This window comes from Macaca fascicularis, chromosome 5, assembly GCF_037993035.2.
Source record: "Macaca fascicularis isolate 582-1 chromosome 5, T2T-MFA8v1.1".
Classification (NCBI taxonomy): domain Eukaryota; kingdom Metazoa; phylum Chordata; class Mammalia; order Primates; family Cercopithecidae; genus Macaca; species Macaca fascicularis.
In genome coordinates, this window is record NC_088379.1 from 96327048 (window position 1) to 96354030 (window position 26983).

Below are 26983 nucleotides of genomic sequence, written 5' to 3' on the forward strand. Positions count from 1 at the left end.
AGGAGGTTGGTGCTCAGCCGCCAACTCCTGGACTATGTGCTCTCACTCTGGGTGCTTGCATTAACCCCCGATTTTGTTCTCTTGGCTCCTTGATGTTAGGAACTCACTGCACTGAGGTGGGGGGAGGCGGTAGTGGGGGAAAGGTGCTTTCAGACCACAGGTCACTACACTCTGATGGGTGGTGCCAGCCAAAGCATTCTTTAGTGCAGTAACAGCAGGATCAGTCCTCGTTCTCATGTGCTAGCAGCAACAGTAGTGGCAGCTGCAGCAGAGTACCAGCAGGTGCCATGGTTCCTGCCTCCCTTCAGACATTCACCACCGTGGTGAAGGCAACACAGCTTGGTGGTAAGGAGGTCTCTGTTGGCAACCGTGTGTATGGTGACACTGGAGGTGATGTTGGCTCAGTGGTGGGATGCTGGTGGGCACAGGTCTGGGTGTCTTCTCTGTGCCCCAGAAGGTGGAGTGGTCACTCAGTATGAGGGAGGATCTCCTGTTCACTGTACAGTATTAGCACAAGGCCAGGGTGCTGGCAGGGGAGAGGTTGGCTGGTTCTGTGCCTGCCGAGGCTCTGTCTGCAATGGCAGTTGGTGGAGGGTGGGGAACAGACTATACTTCTGCAGTCTGAGAGGTAAGCAAAGCAAAATCCATTTGGGCAGACACACACTAGCCAAATGATGTGGGGAGTTTCCATGGGCCCTGGGGAAGCTGCAGTATGGGGAGACAGTGGGCAGGCTGATGTGTGGCCGTAGGGGTTGTGCCACTGGAGCTCTCTGCAGCTCAGGCACAGTCCACCAGTGCAGAAGCTATGGGCCCCCAAGTAACCCGAGACTGCCCTGCAAGCAGTCATGGCCAGTCTGGGGCCCCAGGAGAGGCCGGGAAACTAAAGTGTGCTCAGGTTGGACAGGCCCCATATGATGGGCAAAACTGGCTGACACAGTTCAGGTTCAGCAGTTCCCCATGACTAAAGTCTCCTATGGGAACAAGTCAAGCCAAGGGGGTGGTTGTCCCCGGCCATACTCTGCTACACATGCTTCCACATCAAAACCTCTGGACTCCACATCAGCTGACTTGCTGTCCCTACCACTTCTTTAAGCATCCCTCCCTGCCAACAAAAGTGTCTGTGGTGGTCAATGGGTCTCCTCCTGCCAGCGATTCAGAGGCCCATGGTGAGAGCAGGTTGCCCCTTGCCAGCTTAACTCACCTATTCCCTGGGAGCTGCTGGGGGCCAGGAACAAGTCCTGTTGCGTGGTGGACCAGTGCAGAGTTTCCAGCTTTCTCCTGCTTCAGCCCAGCTTCTGTGTCTTCCCTCTGTCCACTCTTGGTGCCTTCCCTCTGAAGGTCTATTAGGAGCACGCCAGTCATCTTGGTTCCTTGGTGGTCACTGTTTCCCATAATTTCTCACTTAATTTAGGAGGTTTAGGTAGATAAATAGGTAAAATTTCCCTTATTCCTATGTAAAATACAGAAAGCCAGTAAGCATGCTTCATAACAGAAAGGAACTTTTAACATAATGTTTTAAACAATATTTTCTTTTCTTCTTCTTATCATTATTATTTTTTATAGAGATGAGATCTTACCATGTTGCCCAGGCTGGTCTCATACTCCTGGGATCAGGAAATCTGCCTTGGCTTCCCAAAGTGTTGGATTACACAGATAAGCTCTGTGTCTGGCTTTTTATTTTTTATTTTTATTTTTTTCATGTGTAGTTTACATTGTGGGAAGAGATATGTGAACAATTTCTTACCTTGCTTAAGAAATATAAGTAGAATATGGCATTTCCTTGCTGTCTCCTCTGCGAAGCAAAAATGACGAAATCAAGAGAATCGCACGACCTCTTATATGCATTACTTTCTCCTAGAATTTCTTATCAAGCAATTCCAGTGAGACAGTGTAAGTTATTGCTTTATCACTTGTTGACTGTTTCTGTTAAGAAGCTCATTGTTGATGAGTTTATAAAATGATTTATGTCTTAGAGTTCCAAATTGATTTTGATGAAACCCATGCGTTTTAGGAGATCAGAAAACTAATTTGTGTTGCCTAATAACTCATTTTATGACCCAAAGAAATTTGGTTCTCATTCTCCTACCTGCAAAATACTATCATTTTAAGATGGCTTTAGCAAAGTAAATACCGATGCTTATTTTTAAATTTTAATGTTTATGAAAGAACTGGATCAAACAAAAAAAATAAGGAAATACTTGAGTAGTGTTTTTATAAAGATAGGTTGAAATGCTCTGTTCACTTATTGTATAATCAGAAAAAAATCAGAAAGATGGGGTACATCACATTAGAAAAGTTGTACAACCTCATTATTTTTTATTGTTAGTTCAAAAACGTGAAACAAAGATGACAAGAACATAGTCTTATGGAACTTTTTTGACATCTTAATAAATTTATCATTGTAAGATAATGTTTTTAACTATTCCAAAAATGTAGGACTTCAGTGAATTTTGTTGAGAGTGTGATGAACACTTTCTCAGTATTATAATATATGTTTTTCTTGTATTTCATCCTTGCTACAATTACTTTCTCTGCTTACTTTTTATGTCTGAAACCCTACTTATTCTAGAAATGTAATATTTTTTCAATAACAAGCTAATAAAGATTGTGATAATAAAACATGGTTTTGTACAAAGGAGCGTATTTAAAATTATAAAGCCCCTATACAAATGTAAGGTGGTATTATTTTTTGAAATATTTGTATCAGTAATCATTTTTAAAATATTCTAAGAGTACCATTCATTGTTGAAAAGATTATGCTGATATCCAAACATTCTTCCTCAATTGCTTGAAAATCCTAGGAGATATACCACTGTATCAAGAGATAATGCTGTTTCCTTTTTTGACTAATATGCTAAAAAAAAAAAAAAAATTCTAACATACTAGCTTTGAACAACTGTTTGCTCTTGACCATCCTGTAAAAGAGAAATTACTAATAATTTCAATACTAAATTAATAAATGCCATTTAATTTGTTCATGGATAAATTTTTAAATTACATTATAGTTTGTGTTTTATTTGTAAACTTAATCAACATTTCATATAAATACCAGAGTAAATCACAGTAAATGTAATGTCTAAGAATCATTTGTTTAGTTTTATTTCAAAACTGTAAAAAAGACTTAGAATATACAATCAATGCTATTGTTTGGTAATATATTTGTTAGTTCTTTAAAAATATATATATAATTCTAGGCTGGGGGCGGTGACTCATGCCTGTAATCCCAGAACTTTAGGAGGCCAAGCAGGGTGGATACCGAGGTCAGGAATTCGAGACCAACCTGGCCAATATGGTGAAACCCTGCCTCTACTAAAAATACAAAAGTTAGCCAGGCATCGTGGCGGGCATCTGTAGTCCCAGCTGCTTGGGAGCCTGAGGCATGAGAATCGCTTGATTCTCGTGCAGTGAGCCAAGATCATGCCATTGCATGCCAGCCTGGGCAACAAAGTGAGACTCCATCTCAAAAAAAATTAATTAAAAACTGAATATAAATATAAATATATAAGTATATATAATAAATATATGCTATACAATATATAACATATATATATATAATTCTGTGGGCAAACTGTGTGGATTTTACCTCTAATAAATGTAGTTGTATAATCAGTAAAGATATAAAAATATTATGCTTAAAATTTTTTAAAATAGTATTCATTTAATAGTATTTAAATAGTATTCATTTAAAAAGTACACTTACTGTAAATCAATGGAATGTTAATATCTTAAGTGAACACATAAAGATGGATCTACGATGATTTTTTAGTTAGTTTATAAAAAGAAAAATTTTATAGCATCAAACAGTAATTATTAATGCTGAAATGATATATAAAATGTTTTTCAATTGTTTTGAGCTAACTAATAAAGAAACAAAATTGTGGTTTTCTTAACCTTGTTTTCAGTATTTGAGAAGCAGTGCCTCCCATGGACCTATTTGGAGAATATATACCTCCACTGCTTTATTTCACTAGCTACCCAGGTGTTGCAGACAGCATGCTACTTTGAACCTAAGTCAAAGTAAGAATTATATGAGGTCATTTATTTAGGTAGAGCAGGATATATAGTCAATGATTACACATCCTTGTGTTTTCTTATCTCTGAACTCTGTCCTCCTTGGTAATATTCCTTTCTTCTTTTTTCTTTTTTTTTTTTTTTTTTTTTTCACGTGTTCATAAAATTCTGTCCCTGTTTGCCCTGATAAAGTTGTCTGTTTTCTTTGTTTTTTTAATCTTTTGAACTTTTTGTTTATAAGAGTGAGGGAACAGCTTGTAAATCATACAGTAAAGCCCTCCAGAGAGAAGACCAGAAGTCTACAAATAGAAAGAAAGTCATGATGACTCAATGTCAAACTTGATGTGTTTAAGAAGCCAAAAATTATGTTCATAATTTTACTGGAGGAATTATTGGGAGGTTTGTGAGAATTAGAAATTATTATTTGTTTTTTTATTTGCATTTTTTTGTCTTTTTAAAAATTATACTTTAAGTTCTGGGGTACACGTGCAGAATATTTAGTTTTCTTACACAAGTATAAACATGCTATGGTGGTTTGCTGCACCCATCAACCTGTCATATGCATTAGGTATTTCTCTAATGTTATCCCTCTCCTACCCCCCCCACCACCTGACAGGCCCTGGTGTGTGATGTTTCCCTCACTATGTCCATGTGTTCCCATTGTTCAACTCCCACTTAGGAGTGAGAACATGTGGTATTTGGTTTTCTGTTCTTGTGATAGTTTGCTGAGAATGATGGTTTCCAGCTTCTTCCATGTTCCTGCAAAGGACATGAACTCATCCTTTTTTATGGCTGCATAGTGTTCCATGGTGTATATGTGTCACGTTTTCTTTACCCAGTCTGTTATTGATGGACATTTGGGTTGGTTCCAAGTCTTTGCTATTGTCAATAGTGCCACAATAAACATATGTGTGCATGTGTCTTTATACTAGAATGATCTATAATCCTTTGGATTATATACCTACTAATAGGATTGTTGGGTCAAATGGTATTTCTAGTCCTAGATCCTTGAGGAATTGCCACACTGTATTCCTCAATGGTTGAACTAATTTACACTCCCACCAACAGTGTAAAAGTTTTCCTATTTATCCACATCCTCTCCAGCATCTGTTGTTTTCTGGCTTTTGAATGATCGCCATTTTAACTGGCGTGAGATGGTATCTCATTGTGGTTTTGATTTGCGTTTCTCTAATGACCAGTGATGATAATTATTTTTTCTTATGTCTGTTGACCACATAAATGTCTTCTTTTGAGAAGTGTCTGTTCATATCCTTTGCCCACGTTTTGATGGGTTTGTTTGATTTTTTTTCTTGTAAATTTGTTTAAGTTCTTTGTAGATTCTGGTTACTAGTCCTTTGTCAGATGGATAGATTACAAAAATTTTTTCCCATTCTATAGGTTGCCTTTTCACTCTGATGTTAGTTTATTTTGCTGTGCAGAAGCTCTTTAGTTTAATTAGATCCCATTTGTCAATTTTGGCTTTTTTTGCTGTTGCTTTTGGTGTTTTACACATGAAGTCTTTGCCCATACCTATGTCCTGAACGGTATTGCCCAAGTTTTATTCTAGAATTTTTATGGTCCTAGGTCTTACATTTAAGTCTTTGATCCATCTTGAGTTGATTTTTGTGTAAGGTGTAAGGAAGGGATTCGGTTTCAGTTTTCTACATATGTCTACCCAGTTTTCCCAAAAACATTTATTAAATAGGGAATCTTTTCCCCATTGCTTGTTTGTGTCAGGTTTGTCAAAGATCAGATGGTTGTAGATGTGTGGTATTATTTCTGAGGCCTCTGTTCTGTTCCATTGGTCTGTTCTGGTACCAGTAAAATGTTGTTTTGGTTACTGTAGCCTTTCAGCATATTATTATTGTCAAAATTATTTACAGATTCTACTTGCTTTTATTTTTTGACTTTTGATTTCTATTTAGTTAATAGTCTTAAGCAATGACATAATTCCAAACACAGGCAAAATGCATTATAAAATTTATAAGACTGGAGTCAGGAAACTGAACCTGGGACAAACTACCTAAATTTCTGAGCATGTGGCTCTAACTTTCCGAAAACATAAAATAGAAGTACAGGAATGAAATCACTTGTATGTAATTTTTTATTTGTTTTTCAGATTCTTTAGTAGGTTATATCATAAGAACATAAATATTGCTAATATTCTTGAAATGAGCTATTTGAAAATCATTGCAAATGTAATTTAAATCACCAATATCAAAAATTAAATCACAAAATATTTATTTTAAAAATTTTACTGTATGCATGTTTACACAACTGTAATGACATAATTTACACTAATCCCAACTATAATAATTTAGATTTTGTCTATATGTTTGGATGATCTTATAACAAGTTATTTCAAAATTTAGTCTTAAAACTGTAATTTTATTTAATTCATTATTTTCTATATCAAGAACTTGGATGTGATTCAACTGGGCAGTTCTAGCCTTGTGTTTCTCAGGCAGTTAGAGTAAGATGTTAGCTGGGATTTTAGTCAACTGAAGACTCCACCGGCCTAGATGTCCAAGGTAGCTCATTCTCAGAGCAGGCAGTTGATGCTGGGTGTCCTCTGGGAGCCCAGTGAAGCTGTCAATGGAAGGACCATTTGGTTTCTGCTTCTCAGCATGGCTGCTAGGTTCTTTCTGCAAAGGAGTAACCTCAGAAGGAGCATTATAACAGACCATAATGGATGGCCTTTCCTGAACTAATCCTGAAAGTCATGCAGAATCATCATACTCTATTAATCATGCAAGTCAATAAGACTAGCCCAGATGCAAGGACAGGAACATTAGACCCCACTTTTCAATAGGAATACTAGCAAAGGGTTCATAGCCATCTTTAATCTACCACACTGAGTTCCATATTTATGAATAATTATTGAATTAAAAAATAATAGAATTGAATTTTAGTCCAAAAAATTAATTACACTTGAATGAGAAGCAGAGAATGTCATAGTTATTAAATTATATTTTTCCTATCAATGAATAATATGCATTTTTACAAGCACAAGGTTCAATTGGTAACATTAGCCTACAGGTTAATGGAATAACTTTATTTTGAATACCAAGAATATTAAAATCTGTTAATTCTACACATCAATATGATTTCTAACTCAATAGATCATCCTCACAAATATGTTCTAGAATTTTGCAAATACAATGAGAATTTTAAGAAGTTATTGCAGTCAACACTTATTTGAGAGTAAGTATTGTTCAAAACCTTTCATTTTGCCTGCTAGATAGATATTTTAGGTTGGTGCAGAATTAATTGCTGTTTTTGTCATAAAAGTAATGGCAAAACCTAAATTACTTTTGCACCAATCTAACACTTATGTGAATGTTGCCACTGTATATATACAACTAAAGACAAAATGCTGGGTAGCAAAAATTCATTTGCAAAGCCATTCATACAGGCAGCTTTTATAAATTGTCTTCTGATGGCTTATAATAAATATTTCATATGTGTTCCATAGATTAATGTAAATGATATATTAACATCTACCCGGTTTAATGTTGTGAGATTGTGAACTCCTTCAAAAATTTTCCCGGGAATAAAATTGGAGAATTTTTTAAAGGAGCATAATTTTGGAAAACCAAGTTTCTTTGCAGTTCCTACTAGCTACAAAATAGGGAAATGTTCTACTTTAAACTATTTAATTGACAAAATGTTAATTAATACAAAAATACTGTTGTTAATTGTTCAACAAAAATAATTGTAGATATAGGCCAAATCTCAGATCACATCTCAATAAAGGACTCACTGACGAGCTTCCAGGAGTGTGGTTAGCCGACTACAGCATTAGCATTTACAAAGGTCAGCCTCAGCTCTCCAGATGAAGTTCAAGCTCATCACTGGGTGATCTGAAACCAAGGCTGAGTAAGGTGGTAGTGGCTGAGATCTAGCTATTCATGAGGTACTCCCCAACCAATGACTGAACAAGGGAGTGGTACAAGAGCCAACACACTTTCGCTCAACATGGGGATTTCTGTAACAGGAAATCTTAGCTATGAGCCCCTCTTTTGGCTGATAGAGAATTCGTTAGTATGAATCAAGGTTTGACTATCCCCTGCTCAATCCTGCCTGAATCTTCTTCTTTGTTTTTTTTTTTTTTCCTTCACATTTCCTTTCCTTTCCCTTCCTTAATAAACTTTATGTACCTTTAAATACATCTGATTCCTGGAGAACCAACCTGTGACATTTTATTTTATGAACAAAATTAACTTTTCTTAAGTGACATGTTATGTAAGACTTTAGTAATATAAATACTAATACAATAGAGTTTTTGTCATAAGGTGGTTTATAGTTTGGTGTCATCATCAACCTCCACAGAAATTTCCTTGGGACTAAAAAAGTTAAGTAACTAGCACAGAACTACCTGGCTAGTTACTTGTAGCATCCAGGATTTGATCCTGTATCTCTCTGATTCTAAGCAACATGATTATTATCTTATTTGCCTCCTAATATGCTAATATTAATATTTCCTTTGCAATATAGAGCAAGTAAAACCTTTTACCATTAATGGTGATATTTAGAGTCTAGAAATATAAGTATTAAAAATGAGTATAATCCCTGTCCATAGTACCTATGATTTGGGGAAGAAGTTGGACTATTGTAAAAGAGATGGAACAGAAAGAGCTAATAAGCATCTCCCTCCTAGTCAAGCTGGTTGTCAGCAAATGAAAAGAGATATTAATAAACTACAAACTGAGCCAGGCATGGTGGCTCACACTTGTAGTCCTACCTCTTTGAGAGGCCAAGGTAGGAAGTTCGAGGCCAGCATGGCCAACATAAAGCAACCCAATCTCAACAAAATATTTTAAAAGTTTCTGGGCAAAATAATGACCATGGTGAGAATCAAATCAAGAACTCAGTCCCATTTACGTTAGCACAGAAAAAACAAAAACAAAAACAAAAAACAGCCAAACAAAACGTATGAATATACTTAGCCAAGGAGATGAAGGAGCTCTATAAGAACTGTAAAACACTGATGAAAAAAATCATATATGACATAAATAAATGGAAATACATCCTATGCTTAAGCTCATGGACTGTTAGAATCAAAATTGTGAAAATGACCATACTGTCCAAAGCAATCTGCAGATTCAATGCAATTCCTATCAAAATACCTCAACATCATTTTTTGTGGAATTAAGAAAAAAAAAATTAAAATGTATACGGAACCAAAAAATAATGCAAATAGCCAAAGTAATCCAGAGCAAAAAGAATAAATCTGGAGGCATCACATTACTTCAAATTTTACTACAAGGCTATAGTAACCAAAACAGCATGGCACCCACATAAAAGTAGATACATAGACCATTGGAACAGAATAGGGAACCCAGAAATAAAGCCAAATACAACAGCCAGCTGATCTTTGACAAAGCCAACAAAAACATACACTGAGCAAAGAATAACTTATTCAATAAATGATGCTGGAAAAATTGGATAGCCAGATGTAGAAGAATGAAACTGGATCCCTATTCTCACCATGTACAAAAATTAACCGAAGATAGATTGAAGACTTAAATCTAAGCCCTAAAACCATAAAAATTATATTAGAAAAACCTAAGGCAAACTATTCTGGATGTTTGCTTAGGTAAAGAATTTATGACTATGACCCCCAAAACAAATATAACAAAAAGGAAAATAAATAAATGAGACCTAATTAAACTTAAAAGCTTCTATACAACAAAAGAAATAATCAAGAGTAAACAGACAACTTACAGAATGAGAGAAAATATTGGTCATCTGTACATCAACAAAGGACTAATATCCAGAATCTATGAGTAACTCAAATCAGCAAGAAAAAAAAAATGAATAAGTCCATTAAAAAGTGGGTAAATGACATAAGCAGACGTTCCTCAACATAAAATATACAAATGGCCAACAAACATGTGAAAAAAATGCTCAACATCACTAACCACCAGGGAAATGTGTCGGGGTCTGTGTGTTTCCTTAACAAAGAAATTAACATACAAGACAACACAAGGCAAGACAAACATGGCGGCCACCTCGAATGGCGCGCCCTGCTTTATTTTATACAGTCGTTTGTGGAATGTTGCCAAGTCACAAGACACATTGTTGTTTTTCTGACCTTTCCCTGACGTTCTGGATTTTCAAGATGTTTACACATAAACAAGCCCCCAACGCCCTGCTTCGTTTGCAAGAGCAGGACTTATTGGGAACCCCTGCTTCTTTGCAAGAGCAGGACTTATCGGGAACGCCCTGCTTCGTTTGCAAGAGCAGGACTACGTTTGCAAGCACGTAGTCCTCTACATTTCCCCTTTCCTTATTTACAAGTTTGAATTTCTTTTAAAACCATCATTACATGTTGGGCTCGCTGGGATTCGGTGTTTGCCCTTTGGCACCATCTCCAGCAGACTGTGAAAATGACAAAGGCAAGAACAACAATCAATACATTACTAGAAACAGAGGTCAGCAAAGTTTTTACAGGACTCATAGGGTTCAAAGACGTCAAACTTTGTGCAATACCACTCATCAAATCTGCACCAGTCAGCAATGGTAACTGATTGTGAAATGTTTCAGAAATGTTCTGTGTTAATTCTTGTATTTCTAGGGAAAGATTATTATGACCAATTAAAAGTCTCTTTATCTCAGTCCAGTTATGTACAGTGCTGTTAAAAGGAACAGGAGTAATACAAAATTGGGTAATGTTCCAATCACATTTCAACAAAGCTTGGGTATTCAACACTGTTAGCTGATCTCCCAAACAAGAAGCCACTTGCTCCAGATTATCCACTCGTTCAGTCAAATGAGCATCTATGTCTCGCTGCTGCCACAACAAATGTGATTGTTCATGCCATTGTTGCACAAATTCTGCATTTTGTATACTCTGGTGTAGAGCTAATCCAGCAACAGCGGCGGTGGAAGCAATTGCTACAAGTCCTATCACCGCGGTCACGACGATTCCAACCATCCAACTGCGGTGGACAAGATCTTGCATAACCTTGTAAATTTGAGTAACCCCAGCAGATTCACTCCAAGTACGTGTTAAGTTTACAGGTAGCCAGGTTTCTTTCCTGGCTGTTAGTATATATAAATCAGAATGAGACTCATTCCAATTATTATTCCACCAAGTAGTATTTATACAACTTAAGAATGTACAATTGTTTGTACAGTTAACTACCCCTGTATTATTATCCCATTTAAAAATTCCTGTCAACAACAAGTAAGGCTTTCTTACACATTCAATAACATATCTAGAACTATTTTGATGCAAAGATATATGGAAAGGGTTAGCAATATTAGTAAGATTTAAGGACATGCTTCCCGTGAAAGTGAACATTGGTTTACCAGCAGCTAGCAACTTCCAAATATGACCTTGTATTTGTGAGGTATTAGCCAAATGTGGCATAGGGGGTGATAGACCACCATCATGCCAAATAATAGTTTCATTGTCATCTGCAGAAATGCTGTGATTACCTTTATGCCAAAGCAGGTTGACATGGCTGAATTTAGTCTGAAAATCTCCATGTACACTCCAATCTGTAACAAGGTATTTACGACTCTTCCCTTTTACTTCTAACAACAATCATGGCCCACTACTTCTACATCTAGTCCACTCTAGTTGGGAAACACCTCTGGACACATCAGGGATAGGGCATAAAGATAATGTACTTGGCAGAGTTTCATTAAGTATTGCAGTATGATTATACTTAAAACTTTGAGCCACAATAATCATAGTAAAGGCAGAGATATGACTATGGTTATAGCGAACAGCCCAAGCCTCGTGAGAAAGATGCAGACAATGTGGACTACCCCCAAGACATATAGGTAACACTTCAACCCCAAATTGATATGAACTATTTACTGTGCCAGTGTTTAATTCAGGATCCTGGTTTAAAAAAGCGATGGCATCCAAGCAGTATCATTAGTAAATACGGGGACTTCTCTGTCTCCCCAGGCCACACCTTGATATACGGGTGGAAAAGGAATATAAGCCCAGCATGTAAATTCTCCAGCTGTTACCTGACAATTTACTACGGCCAGCATAGCCAGGAATAAAGTCAGTGGGGTTTTGGGCTGCCCAGCTTTTTGAACAACCCCTTCAGCTTCTTAACTGTTTCAGTTGTCCCCATGTCGGGTGCTCCACACGTCGAGTTCCGAAGGTGAATGTTCTCTGAGCGCTCAGATTTAGCTCCTGGAATTCCTTCAGGAACTATTTGGATCGGCTCCTCTTCGCCATGGCACTGTTTCAACCATCGAGATGGAAACCACTCGTCTCCGGCACCTGTACGGACAAAAGCATAGCCTTGGCCCCATTGTAAAACTTTTCCTTTTAAATATTTCCCTTGTAATGAAGGATAATACACCCACAGATTACTGTTTTGTGGCTTTTCTAAAGGCTGTTGAAAATGTTTCACTGCTGCAGACTGCTGTAATTGGCGCCAACGGTTGAGAAAATTTAAAGTAAAAGGGGCTTTCAGAATTTGATGTTTTGGGGAATCTCACCCATCCCCCCTTTTAGTATTAAAAGTTGTAATTTTAAGGTAGCATTGGCTCTTTCAATAATTGCTTGACCTTGACTGTTAAATGGAATACCAGTGGAATGATGAATATGGTATAAAGAGAGGAAGGCAGCCAATTTGCGAGAGCAATAAGCAGGGGCATTATCAGTTTTTAATTCAGCAGGGACTCCCATAACTGCAAAGCAAGTAAGTAAATGAGTAATAACAGAGTCAGCCTTTTCAGAGGGTAATGGTGTAGCCCACTGGAAATGTGACCACGTATCAATAGTATGATGAACATATTTTAAACGACCAAAGGAAGGAACATAGTTACATCCATTTGCCAAATGTGATTTTGTTGAGTGCCTCGAGGATTAATACCTGGACTTAAAAAAGGTGCAATAATAGGAGCACAAGATGGGCAGGCTCTGACAATAGCTCGGGCTTGACGGCATGTTATAGAAAATTGCCGTTGTAATCTTAAACTATTAGTATGATGTAGTTGGTGCTCATCCTGAGCCCGCTGGACACTGCCAATAAGTAAAGAAGCAATCTGACTATTGCCAAAAGATAAAGGTCCTGGCAAAGCTGAATGAGAACGAATATGAGTGATAAAAAGGGGGGGCAGTGCAGGAAGTAATAGTTACAAATAATAAAGAAAATAATTTTTGTAAAGGAGTTTGAGGAAATAATGGTAAAGAAGTCTGAGAAATATATTTAATTACATATAGGCCAGTCTTGTAGAACCATAGGAATGGCAAAAAGTTCTCCTTGTTGTACTGATTCAAATGGATAGTGAGAAATTTTTGAATTGTCTGAAGTCCAGTATCCAGCCTTTCCATTGCTTGAAGCATCAGTAAAAAAGGTGGGACCTTTAACTGGAGTGTAAGAGATAGGATTATATGGCAGTAAAAAATATTGTTGCAGAAAAGCAAATAATTTATTTTGAGAAAAAGAACCAGTATACTCAGCGCAAGCCACTTGTCAACCCTTATGAATATCCAATAGAGATTCAATGTATTGATTAGATAATCGGGTAATAATTTTTATAGGGTCAGCACCAAGCAACTGACGAGCTCGATGTCATCCTTTAATAATTAATTTAGCCAATTTATCAATATATGGGTGAATTTTTTTAATGGCTTTATTAGCCAAAAATAGCCACTCCAGAATATTATTATCTTGGTGTAAAACGGCCGTTGGCGAATGGGGAGTATGAAAAAGACACAACGAAAGTGAAAGATTGGATGCAATATAATCAAGGTGAGCTTCACTAATTCTATTTTCTACAAATGACAATTCTTCTTCTGCTACAGGGGATAAAGTCCCCATAGGTTGAATACAAGTATTTACAGCTCTAAGATCAATTAATAAGTGCCATTTTTCTTTTCTTTTTTTTTTTTTTTTTGACAAGACAAACACAGGGGAATTCCATGCAGAAGTACTTGGTTCAATATGCCCCTCGGCCAATTGTTCCTTAACTAAATTCTTTAAAGCCTTAAGTTTTTCTTTAGATAATGGCCACTGTTCCACCCAAACAGGAGTTGTAGTTTTCCACTTCAATTGTAAAGCTTGAGGCTTGTGGACAGTGGCTAAGAGTTTAAAGGATTGTAGCCCATTTTTGAACATCATATTTTTGGCAGCTGAAGAAATATGAGGAATGCTTAAAAAGGCACCAAATTGTTGTAAAAGATTACGGCCCCAAAGGTTAATATTAATGGGAACAATATAAAAGAACACTTTTTCTTGTTGTCCTTCAGGTCCTACACAGCTCAGGGGCTCGACACTTTGGTAGACTATAGAAGCAGTACCTAGGCCGGATAGAGTAACTGATACTTGTTTCTTTTTCCAATGATCAGGCCATTGAGCCAAACATTATTATATACATCCGCTCCTGTGTCGACTAATCTTTCAAAAAGTATCCCATTAATTTGCAATGAACATAAAGGTTTTTGATCAGAAACTAAAGTTTCCCAGAAAAGAGTTTTCCCAGTACTACCAAAACCTCCTTGACGAGACACATCTCTAGATAAGAAAGGAAAAAAAAGGCAATAAAAGCAATTGTGCAATACGTTCCCCTGCCTCTAGGCGCATAAATTGTGAGACTTGTACCATAATAAGGATTTCATCAGTAAAATCAGGATCAATAATTCCTGGGACCATCAATAACCCCCGCACAGCGCTGCTGCTTCGACCTAGTAAAAGTCCTACATGTCCCTTTGGCAAAGGACCACACACTCCAGTAGCCAACTTATATATTCCTCCATTAGGAGATAAAGTATAAGGTTGGACAATAGCTAGGTCAGCAGCGGCACTCTGCTCAGTGGCAGCATAAAGCTGAGAAACTGGGGTAGGGTAAGATGTCTTTAAGGAGGACTCGAGGTCATTCCTTGATGTTGTAAGTCACTGCTCACTGGGTACTGGGGTAGGCCTGCATTGTAGTTGTTGGGGCCCCAAGCCTGTGGGTCCCCGGCTCCTGTTTCCCGAGAGGGGTGACAATACATTCCCACTTTTATCAGTTTTTGAACGGCATTCATTGGTCCAATGTCGACCCTTGCCTCATCGTTTACACATATCAGATGGTAACCTTTTTCCTTTTAGAGCAGAAGAGCCTAATTTTTTCTGGCATTCCTTTTTAAAATGACCAGGTTTCCCACATTGATAGCATATACCTTGTTTAGAACTGCCTTTTAAAGCCTTAGAAAGTGCCCCAGCAAACAATTGAGCATTGTAAATAGCTCCTCCAACACCTGCACAAGCCTGAATGTATTCGGCTAAATCAGCTCCACTAGCTTTTAGAGGACGCAGCAATTTTTGGCACTTGTGATTAGCACTCTCAAAAGCCAGAGTATCCAAAAGAATTTTAGCAGCAGGGCCTGAACCTACAGTCTTTAATACAGCGTCTTGAAGACAGGCTACAAAATCTGGTTATGGCTCAGTGGCTCCTTGTAGGATCTTTACAAAAGATAAAGAAGTTTTACCCGCTATTTCAACCTTAGTCCACGCTTTTATAAACAAGGCTTTAATCTGAGTGAGAGCAATATCATCTAGGCCTGCCTGAGCATTAAGAGTGGCGTATTGTCCTGAACCCGTAAGCTGCTCTTCAGTAGGTCCTGGGGGATTTTGGGTAGCATTTTTTCTAGCTTGTACTCTTGCTTCCTCCCACCACCAACTTTTTAATTGAAGCCATAGTGAACGATCAAGGACAGCCTGTCCCAACGTTTCCCAGTCAATAGGAATCATCATATGTTCTAAAGAGAAGGAATCGAGAAGGCCAAGAACAAACGGTGACTGAGGTCCATAATTAGAAATTGCAGCTTTCATTTCTTTCAAAAATTTAAATTGTAGGGCTGTAAAAGTCACATTCTGGCCACCGTTTGGGAACTGAGCATTGGGGCCAAAAGCAGCCCGTGTTATTGAGAATAAATCTAATTCCTCAAAATCATCCTTTTCCTTCGATTCCTTCTTTTCTCCTACAGGAGGAAGAGGCATAGAGAAAACCTGACCTGACATAGGCAAAGAGGTTGGAGGTGGAGGCAAAGGGAAATCTTTTTCCAAAGGAGCAGAAGGGAAGGTAACAGGGAAGGCTCATGGTGGAGAGATAGGAGAAACAGGAGCAGCGGTACCTTGCAATTTTAACAACTGTTGTAACATCTCTAAAATGTGCTGCAGATCAGAATTTCCTTCAGATGAAGGAGGCATTAGCTCTTTTTCCAATTCCTTGTCCTCAACAACCGGGGCGTAAATATGTTCCTCTCTAGGATCATTCCGCTCTAAAGCTTCAGATGCCTCACCTCCTGTGGCAGTATCGCCATGCTCTGAGTCAGTTTCAAGTAACTCTAATGCCTGAGTAATGGAACTACACACAAAGTCCACAAAGTCAGAGGCATCATTTGCCCTCGCTGATGAGCTCGATGCAGTACTTTAACCACTTATAACCTTTCCTTTCGATTTAACTGCACTTTGGTTTGATATTGAAACCAATAACAATGTTGTTCAACATGGGCAAACAATCACTTCAAAGTCTTATGTTCCTTAACTAACTTCTGCTCCTATAGACATCAACAGTCCCTGGAGTAACCGCAAATATTCAGAGGCCAGAGAGGTGGAATTCCCCATAATTTTCCCGTGGGTCCCCCTTTCTTTATTTACCTGTCTGGGGTGTTCCCCCTCCGGTTCCTTGCTCTCATGGAGCCACGGACCCTGCTCGCTGCGCCAGATGTTGGGGTCTGCGTGTTTCCTAAACAAAGAAATGAACACACAAGACAACACAAGACAAGACAAACATGGCGGCCACCTCGAATGGCGTGCTCTGCTTTATTTTATACAGTCGTTTGTGGAATGTTGCCAAGTCACAAGACACATTGTTGTTTTTCTGACCTTTCCCTGACTTTCTGGATTTTCAAGATGTTTACACATAAACAACCCCCCAACACCCTGCTTCGTTTGCAAGAGCAAGACTTATCAGGAACGCCCTGCTTCGTTTGCAAGAGCAGGACTTATCAGGAACGCCTGGTTTGCGAGCACATAGTCCTCTACAGAAATGAGCATTAAAACCACAATGAGAAGTCACTTTATCCAGAATAACCATTATTAAAAAGTCAAAAGACAATAGATGTTAGCATGGATGTGGTAAATGGTGAAAATGGAATGCTTATGCACTGCTGATGAGACTATAAATTAGTACAACCTCTACAGAAAATAGTATGGAGATTTCTCAAAGAACTAAAAGTACATCTACTATTAAATTCAGCAATCTCACTACTGGGTATCTACCCAAAGGAAAATAAATCATTATATCAAGAAGACTTCTGCATGCATATGTTTATCACAGTATAATTCACAATTACAAAGATATGGACTCAATCTAAGTGCCCATCAACTGATAAATGGATAAAGAAAATGTGGTATTATAAGTCAGGCATAGTGGCTGATGCCCATAATCCCAACATTTTTGGATGCTGGGGTAGGAGGATCACTTGAGCCCAGAAGTTTGAGGCCAGGCTGTGCAATAAAGTGAAACCCCATTTCTACACACACACAAAAATTATCCAGTCATGGTAGCATATGCCTGTAGTCCTAGCTACTCAAGAGGCTGAGGAATGAGGATCCTTTAAGCATAGGAGATTGAGGTTACAGTAAGCTAATCATACCACTGTACTCCAGTCTTGGTGACACAGAATATCATGTGTGTATATATATATGTGTGTGTGTATATATATGTGTATGTATATGTGTGTGTGTATATATATACACACATATGCACACACACAGCACACACTGTGGAATACTATTTAGCTATTAAAAAAAAAAAAAAAAAACTAATGACTGCATTTTGCAGCAACTTGGAAGTAATTCAGGAATGGAAAATTAAATACCACATGTTCTCGTTTATAAGTGGGAGCTAAGCTGTGGGTATGCAAAACCATAGTGATATAATAGACACTGGAAACTTAGAAGTAGGCAAGTGTGAAGGGAGTGAGAGATGAAAAATTACCTGTTGGGTATAATGTACACTATTTAGGTGATAAGTACACTGAAATCCTAGCCTTCACCACTATATAATTCATCCATGTAACCAAAAAACACTTGTACCCCTAAAACTATTGAAATAATAATAACAAACCAATAAAAATAAAATTTTAAAAATAAGGTTAAAAAAAAAAAGTTAGTTGGATGTGGTGGTGCATGCCTGCAGTCCTAGCTACTTGGGAGGTCGAGGCAGGAAGATTGCTTGAGCCTAGGACTTTGAGGTTACAGTGAGTCTTGATTGAGCATCGCACTCCAGCCTACTCAACAGAGTGTCTCTAAATAAATAAGAACTATACATTCTTTGTAGCTCAGTATGGAAGTAGAAATTCTACCATGAGAACTAGAATAAACAGGTATTAATAAACAGGTATTATGTTTTCTCTAATCCTTTAGATTTTGTTGTTGTTGTTGTTGTTGTTGTTGTTGTTGTTGTTGCTGTTGCTGTTCCTTGTCAGCTCAGATAAGGGTGCCAGATTTCAGAGAAATGGGTATACTGCTAATGTTTATACTGCTTATTTGGTAATTGTATTGGAAAGAAACATGAATTTGAGCATCTTCTTTTTTTTTTTTTTTTTTTCCAAATATAGATGGTATTTCACTGTTTTACTCAAGCTAGTCTTTGAAGTCCTGGGCTCAAGTGATCCTCCTTCCTTGGCCTCCCAAACTGCTGGGATTACAAATGAGATTGTAATGGCCAGCCAAATTTGATCATCTTATATGTGTCAGCTATTATGTTTGGTGCTAGTAATATGGTAATGAAATAGAAACTATATGCTCAAATAGAGAATAAAACTAGTTCAGTGAGGCTGGGAACAGTGGCTCATGCCTGTAATCCCAGCACTTTGGGAGGCCAAAGTGGGCAGATCACCTGAGGTCCGGAGTGTGAGACCAGCCTGACCAACATGAGGAAACCCCATTTCTACTAAAAATACAAAAAATTAGCCAGATGTGGTGACACATGCCTGTAATCCCAGCTACTCGGGAGGCTGAGGCAGGAGAATTGCTTGAACCCAGGAGGTGGAGGTTGCGGTGAGCCGAGATTGCGCCATTGCACTCCAGCCTGGGCAACTAGAGTGAAACTCCCTCTCAACAACAACAACAACAACAACAACAACAACAACAACAACAGCAAAAAAGTAGTTCAGTGAGGTTGGGGAACAAGCAAACAACACTTTAAGTATTGCGTGAAATGATGTATGATATGGATGCTATGGAGCATTCCCAAAGGGATGTGTCACCCGGCCAAAAAGGAAAATCTTTCTAGTGAAATAAAAAGTAATTCTTGAGATGTGTCTTGGAGCACGTGGTATTATGAGGGAGAGAAGGATACAATGGGTTGAAGGGAACACATCCAGAAATTTGCATGTGTAAAATGAGGAGATGTGAAACAACATTGCATTTCAGTGCTGCAGGAATGAACAAAGTTGTGAGGAGGTTGAAAGTCAAAAACATTGCAGCTCCAGAAATAAGCAAGTAACAGGTAATGAAGTGTACATTACGCTATGCTGAAGAGTTTTGATTTTCTTCCTGAAGGAGATGATTAGCTGTTAAATTAGGAAGTGACAAAATTAATTCCTGCTTAGAAAAGTCTCTCTGGCAAACAGGGAAAATGATAGAGATAGAGGAAAAATCGCTTTAGAGACAATTACAGAAATTTGGGTAAGAAGCAACAAGTAATTAGACTGTCAATATGGAATAGAGAGGAGTAAGCCCAAGAAATAGTGAAGAAGTAGAGATTAAATTTGGTTTCAGGTTTGGTTCAAAGTGAGTTAGCAGCTGAACATATATGATGGCTTCCTGATTATTAATTTAGGAAATAGGAAGATAATGGGGAAATCGGCAGAAGTGAAGTCTTAAGGTGGTAGAAGAGGACGTTGAGTTGGAGGGTCTGTGAAACAATATTGAGTATATGTTTAGTGAGTAGTTATACTTAAGAGCTGAAGCTTGGAATACTGAAGAGCTGAAGATAATTCTGGATTAGCTAATTGTATCTTGTAATTACCAGCTATATTAGCCAGGGTTCTTTAGAGGGACAGAACTGATGGAATATGTATGTGTATATATATATATATATATATATTCCATCTATATGTGTGTGTGTGTATACGTATATATGAGTTTATTAAGTATTAATTCACATGATTACAAGGTCCACAATAGGCCATCTGCAGGCTGAGAAGCAAGGAGAGACAGTCCGAATTCCAAAACTGAAGAACTTGGAGTCCAATGTTCAAGGGCAGGAAGCATGCAGCACAGGAGAAATATGTAGGCTCGGAGGCTAGGCAACTCTCTCTTTTCACATGTTTCTGCCTGCTTATATTCTAGCCATGCTGGCAGCTGATTAGATTGTACCCACCAGATTAAGGGTGGGTCTGCCTTTCCTACCTCACTGACTCAAATGTTAATCTCCATTGGCAACAGCCTCACAGACACACCCTGGATCAATACCCTGTATCCTTCAATCCAATCAATTTGACACTCAGTATTAACCATCACACCAGCATAGAGTAGTAGGGGCCATGGATGTGGATAAATTGTGTACATAGAGGTCGTGGTTGGGTGTACATGTAGAGTGAGAAGATTAAATGCCCAAAGATTGAGCTGTAGTGAAAGGCACAATTGTTACAGGGACATCATTAAAGATGAGCACTGTAACATGGATATTGGTTTGAGAATTAATATTTAATTATAACCAGGGACCACATGGTAAATATAGTATCTATACTAGTCCATTTTCACACCACTATAAAGAACAACCTGAGACTGGGTAATATAAAAAATAAAGAGGTTTAATTGACTCACAATTCTGTGTGGCTGGGGAGGCCTAAGGAAACTTAAAATCATGGCAGAAGGCTGAGGGGAAGCAAGGCACTTCTTCACAAAGCAACAGGAGAGAGAGAGAGCGTAGGGGAAACTGCCACTTTTAAGCCATCAGATCTCATGAAAACTCCCTCACTATCACCAGAACAGCATGGGGGAAACCACCCCCATGATCCAATCACCTCCCACCAGACCTCTCCTGTGACACATGGGAATTATAATTTAAGATGAGATTTAGGTGGGCTCACAGAGACAAACTACTTCATTCTGCCTCCGGACCCTCCCAAATATCATGTTCTTGTCACATTTAAAAACCAATCTTGCCTTCACAACGGTCCCCCAAAGTCTAATTCATTACAGCATTAACTCAAAAGTCCAAGTCCAAAGTCTCATGTGAGACAAGGCAAATCTGTCTCACCTATGAGCCTGTAAAATCAAAAACAAGTTACTTACTTCCAAGCTACAATGGAGGTACAGGCAATGGGTAAATGTTCTTATTCCAAATGAAAGGAATTGGCCAAAACAAAAGGGCCACAGGGCTCATGCAATTCTGAAAGCTGGTGGGGCAGTCATTAAATCTTAAAGCTCCAAAATCTCCTTTCAGTCTGTGTCTCACATCCACGGAATGCTGATGCAAGGGATGGACTCCCATGGTCTTAGGCAACTCCACCCCTGTGACTCTGTGGGGTATATCCCCTGTGGCTCCTTTCATAGCCTGGCGTTGAGTGCCTGATATAGTTTGGCTGTGTCCGCACCCAAATCTCAACTTGAATTGTATCTCCCAGAATTCCCACATGTTGTGGGAGGGACCCAGCGGGAGGTAATTGAATCATGGGGGCTGTTCTTTCCTGTGTTATTCTCATGATAGTGAATAAGTCTCACAAGATCTGATGGTTTATCAGGGGTTTCCACTTTTGCTTCTTCCTCATTTTCTCTTGCTGCTGCCATGTAAGTAGTGCCTTTCACTTCCTGCCACAATTCTGAGGCCTCCCCAGCCATGTGAAACTGTAAGTCCAATTAAACCTCTTTTTCTTCCCATTCTCAGGTATGTTTTTATCAGCAGCATGAAAATGGACTAATACAGTGCCAGTAGCTTTTCCAGGCACATGGTGCAAGCTGTCAGCAGATCTATGATTCTGGGGTCTGGAGATCAGTGACCTTCTTCTCACAGTTCCCCCTAGGCAGTGCCCCAGTGGGGATTCTGTGTGGGTGGCTTCAAACTCACATTTCCCTCCCACACTGCCCTAGCAGAGGTTCTCCATAAGGGCTGTACCCTTGCAGCAGACTTCTGCCTGGACATCCAGGCATTTCCATACATTCTCTGAAATCTAGGGAGAGGTTCCCAACCTCAACTCTTGTCTTCTGTGCGCCCACAGGCCCAACACTACATGTAAGCCACCAATGCTAGGGGCTTGTACCCTCTGAAGCAAAGATCTGGGCTGTACCTTGGCCCCTATTAGCCATGGCTGAAGCTGGAGCAGCTGGGATGCAGGCTACTATGGCCCAAGGCTACCCAATGCAGCAGGGCCCTGGACACAGCCCACGAAACCATTTTTCTCTCCTAAGCCTCCTGGCCTGTAATGGGAGAGGCTGCTGTCCTTGTTGGGAGAGGCTTTTGTACTGTGATGAGAGGCTGTGGTGAAGATTTCTGAAATGCCTTGGAGACATTTTCCCCATTGTCTTGGCTGTAACATTTGGCTCTTCATTACTTATGCAATTTTCTGCAGTCATCTTGAATTTTTCTCCAGAAAATGGGTTTTTCTTTTCTACCTCATGATCAGACTGCAAAATTTTCAAGCTTTTATGCTCTGCTTCTCTTTTAAATAAAAGTACCTGTTTCCAATAATCTGTTTTTGAATGCATATGACTGAACACATTTGGAATCAGCCAGGTCACCTCATGAATGTTTTGCTGCTTAGAAATTTCTTCCACCAGGTACCCTAAATCACGTCTTTCAAGTTCAAAGTTTCACAGATCTCTAGGACAGTGGCAAAATGCCACCAGTCTCTTTGCTAAAGCATAACTATAGTAACCTTTACTCCAGTGTCCAAGAAGTTCCTTATCTTCATTTGAGACTGACTCAGCCTGGACTTTATTGACCAAATCACCATCAGCATTTTGATCAAAACCATTTTAGTTTCTAGAACCTCCAAACTTTCCCACATCTTCCTGTCTTCTTCTGAGCCCTCCATACTGTTCCAACCTCTGCCCATTACCCAGTTTCAAAGCTGCTTCTACGTTTTCAGTTTATCTTTATAGCAGTGCCCCACTCCAATCACCAATTTTCTGTATTAGTCCATTTTCACATTGCGATAAAGAATGATCTACGCCTGGGTAATTTATACAGGAAAAAGGTTTAATTGACTCACAGTTTCTTGTGGCTGGGAAGGCCTCAGGAAACTTACAATCATGGTGGAAGGTTAAGGGGAAGTAAGGCATGTCTTCACAAGGTAGCAGAAGTCAGAGAGTGCTTGGGGGAGACTGCCACTTTTAAACCATCAGATCTAATGAGAACTTCCTTACTATCATGAGAATATCACGGGGGAAACCACCTCCATGATTCAGTCACCTGCCATCAGGTCCCTCCCTCCACATATGGGGATTACAATTTGAGATGAGATTTGGGTGGGGACACTGAGCCAAGCCATATCAGTATCTTTTTAAATGTAGAGTTATTTCTGTTTTATCTACTACGTGTGCACAAACATGAGAGGGAATAATTTAGGATGGTTTCCTGGTTTCTGTCCTAGGCAAGTAAATTGGTAGAGGCATACCAAAAAGAAAAAGAAAACGAAAAACTAAGCAAAAACATATGTGTATGTGGATGTGTGTGTGTGTGTGTGTGTGTGTGTGTGTGTGTGTGTGTGTGTCTATGTGATTATGTATAGCATAGCATTTTTGGATGCATTAACTTATTTTTTGCAACTAAGAATATATTATGAAAAATAACATACTGTAGAGGGAATTTGAGTTTCATTAGTCAGATGCAATTATCTCCCACTGTGTGAAGCTGACTTTCCTTATCAAGAGCAAAGTAAAAGGGCTAAGCCTATTATGCCATCTCTTTGATGTTTTTATAGGATATAATGAAAGATGAATGCTCGATGCTCAAGCTGCAGCTGAAAGAGAAGGATGAACTCATTTCCCAACTTCAGGAAGAACTGGTAAGTGATAACAATACTTGGCCCACAGAGTGTACTTTCCTTGCAAGGTTATTTGTTCCACACCCTTATTTATTAACACCAATGGCATTAGTTATTTGTAAATCCTTCCAGTGGTTCAATCTGATGATCAGTTTTTATAATTCTGTCATGAAAACCGTAGATCTTTGACAAGCTAAAGAATAGAAAGGATGTTTTATAATCCATTTGGAAATGTGTATGATTCCAGAAACATATCACTGAACCAGGATTAAATATTTCATTTGTATCTATCAGAAATCTTGAAGGCTTAGGTCACATTGTTTTTGTAAAGTGCGTGATTTAACTCCATACAGCTATACCTAAAGATACAGATCTATAATATAAAGCAAAATGCTTAATCTAGCAAACAAAACCAGATTTTACGTTTTATTTTTATAAAGCCATCAAAAATATGTTAACCTAATAAGACTTCTTGTTAATTTATTATATAGTTCCCAAATTATGTAAAAATTATACAAAAATATGAAGCGTGTGTGGTTCAGATTTTAGAGTATGGTTTTTAATGTAATATCATAAAAGAGAGTAGGAAGTATACTTTCATAATATAAAAATACATTTGGTAGATAGCAGACAGAGCAGTGGGCATTATTTTTTCTAAGTATGTGTTTTCTATTTATCTATGAATATTAACAGTATTTTGCAATAAAATGTGCACTCTGGATATACATTTTAAAAGATAGTACTCTAAAACAAGAATTAAATAGAAAGAAATAAGAAGAGATATTTTTAATTCATCATTAGTTTTTACACTAACAATAGATTAAAGAGAAAACCATGAAATAAGAGAGACCCTGACTCATTATTAAGATCAGGAAACAGATCCTTCTCAACATATTTTTAATGATTATTTCAGACTTACAGTAGTTTATTATGTAATTATTGAACACAGTTAAATTACAAAACAGACTTTATAGACCATCAAACTTCTGAGGACTCCTAACATATTAGTGAGATATTAGAGAAATTCAGAGCATAATTTATAGACTCTTCACAACTAACAATGTTTTCCCTGAAACTTGACCTTTATTTAAACAGTGTTTTATGACTGGATTGATGCTGATCATTGGTCCCATGAACATGTTACTGTGGCTTTAGCAGACTTATAAACTAGTACTTAGGAAAAGAGCAGTATAACAGAAAAAAAGGAACATGTGTTACATTACCAAAATAACCTTTTATAAACCTATAAGTAACATATTGTAGTGTCAATTTTATATATTACATAATGAAAACATTTCTTTATTTAAATATAGCCCTTTAGGTACATATTATCTAATAATGCTTTTTTATGTGGCATACAAAAATATCTTTGAATTGATTAAATATCACATATAGATATTTATTGCATAATGGATAAAAAAATCAATTTTAACATAACAGAGTATTTATTACTTTGTCAGAGAGTGCTTATTTTGGATTTGGATAATTAACTCAGAAAAGAGTATTCTTTTTTTCTCAGCATTAGTTATGATCAGTTTTAAAATATTCATATACAAGAAATCAGACCTTCATTTGCTTTAAATGAAAAAGAAAATGATTACTTTCAAAGACAGTACTACATAGTTACAATTTAAAAAATTTAGTACACCTCCATCTAAAAAAGTCCTATATATTTTTTTTTCTTTTTTTTATACTTGAATTACTCAAATTGGCTACTTAGTTTCTAAAATTTCTCAGGTAACAAGCAGCATTTGAATTTTGTGTTATTGCAGTTTCATCATCTTGAATACTTAAACAGGAAAAATGTTAACTTATGAAAATATAGTTTATTTTATTAGTTAAAAAGGACTGTAGCTTAGGGGGAAGTATGTAATTGATGATTCAAGAATTTTACTTAGAGGAAACATGGTTGGAAAAAACATTGTCATTCAAACTGGATTTGGAACATGGATGAGAAGTGCCAATCACATAGGCCAATACAAACCCCTTGCATCCATGGAAAATTTTGGTCCTACTATTTCTGGTCCTGGTAATAAATAACTTGTGACATTTTATTATGGTGGAGGTTAAATTTTACATTTATGCTCTACTTACATTGAAAATTTCAAAAATGTTTAGAAATCAGTTGAGTTGTACCCATCTATATACTACAGGTTCATAATTTTTAATAATTTAGAACTGATTCAGTTTTCAATTCTTTCTCATGGGTTTCTGATTTCTTGACCACTATTATTATCACTAGCAATTGTATCTACATGTACATTATAGAATGAAATTATATGTAATTGTACCAAGAAAGGCTTTATTCCCAATTAGTAATAAAGAAAGTTTTAAATTTTTTGATTATTTATATTTTTCAGTTAGCCTTATCAGTAGTGAGAGGAGTTGTAAAAAGTTAGGGATAGAATGGGTCTAGAACAAAAGAAATGTTTTTCTTTTCTTTTCTTTCTTTTTCTTTTTTTTTTTTTTTTGAGACAGTCTTGCTCTGTCACCAGTACAGTGGCATGATCTCAGCTCACTATGCAACCTCTACCTCCTGGGTTCAAGTGATTCTCCTGCCTCAGCGTCCCGAGAAGCTGGGATCACAGGCACATGCCACCATGCCCAGCTAATTTTTATATTTTTAATAGAGATGAGGTTTCACCATGTTGGCTAGGCTGAACTTGAACTCCTTACCTAAAATTATCTGCCCACCTCGTTTTCCCAAAGTGCTGGGATTATAGATGTGAGCCACCACTCCGGGCCATAACAAGTTTTTTAGTCACTTAAATGCAAGGTTTTTTTTAGTCATTTCTTTTTAGGGCATGGTTTCTCAACAATAGTGCTAGTGGTGTTTTGTTTTAAGTGTCTGTGCTGTGAATTGTAGGATGTTTAGCAGCATCCCTAGCCTCTCTCCTCTAGATGCTAGTAGCACCTCTACACATTGCCAAATGTCCCATGGGGGCAAAATTGCCTCCAGATAAGAACCACTGCTATAGGGATATTAGATTAAATGTATAGTTCCCA

At 37.9% G+C, this 26983-nt stretch overlaps 1 protein-coding gene and 1 long non-coding RNA gene across 10 annotated transcripts in view; one reads left to right on the forward strand and one right to left on the reverse strand.

Annotated features, from left to right (window-relative positions):
- The window catches only part of CCSER1 (coiled-coil serine rich protein 1), a 1444871-nt gene that overhangs the window by 640332 nt on the left and 777556 nt on the right, over positions 1 to 26983 (forward strand). For all 7 annotated transcript variants that reach the window (XM_005555429.5, XM_045393364.3, XM_045393365.2 and 4 more), the window contains one exon: positions 23915 to 23998. In XM_005555429.5, the coding sequence (XP_005555486.3) occupies positions 23915 to 23998 (84 nt within the window). The remainder of the gene's footprint in view (positions 1 to 23914; positions 23999 to 26983) is intronic.
- LOC123573692 (uncharacterized) lies at positions 6236 to 16777 on the reverse strand. Of its 3 annotated transcripts, XR_010586916.2 has the most exons (3): positions 16635 to 16777; positions 12096 to 12265; positions 6236 to 6656 (listed from the first exon to the last, which is right to left on the reverse strand). It is a non-coding gene; the product is annotated as an uncharacterized lncRNA (long non-coding RNA). The 3 variants fall into 3 exon arrangements; XR_010586915.1 differs by lacking the exon at positions 16635 to 16777 and having other exon boundaries at positions 12004 to 12143; XR_012434965.1 differs by lacking the exons at positions 6236 to 6656; positions 16635 to 16777 and adding an exon at positions 10004 to 10395 and having other exon boundaries at positions 12004 to 12139.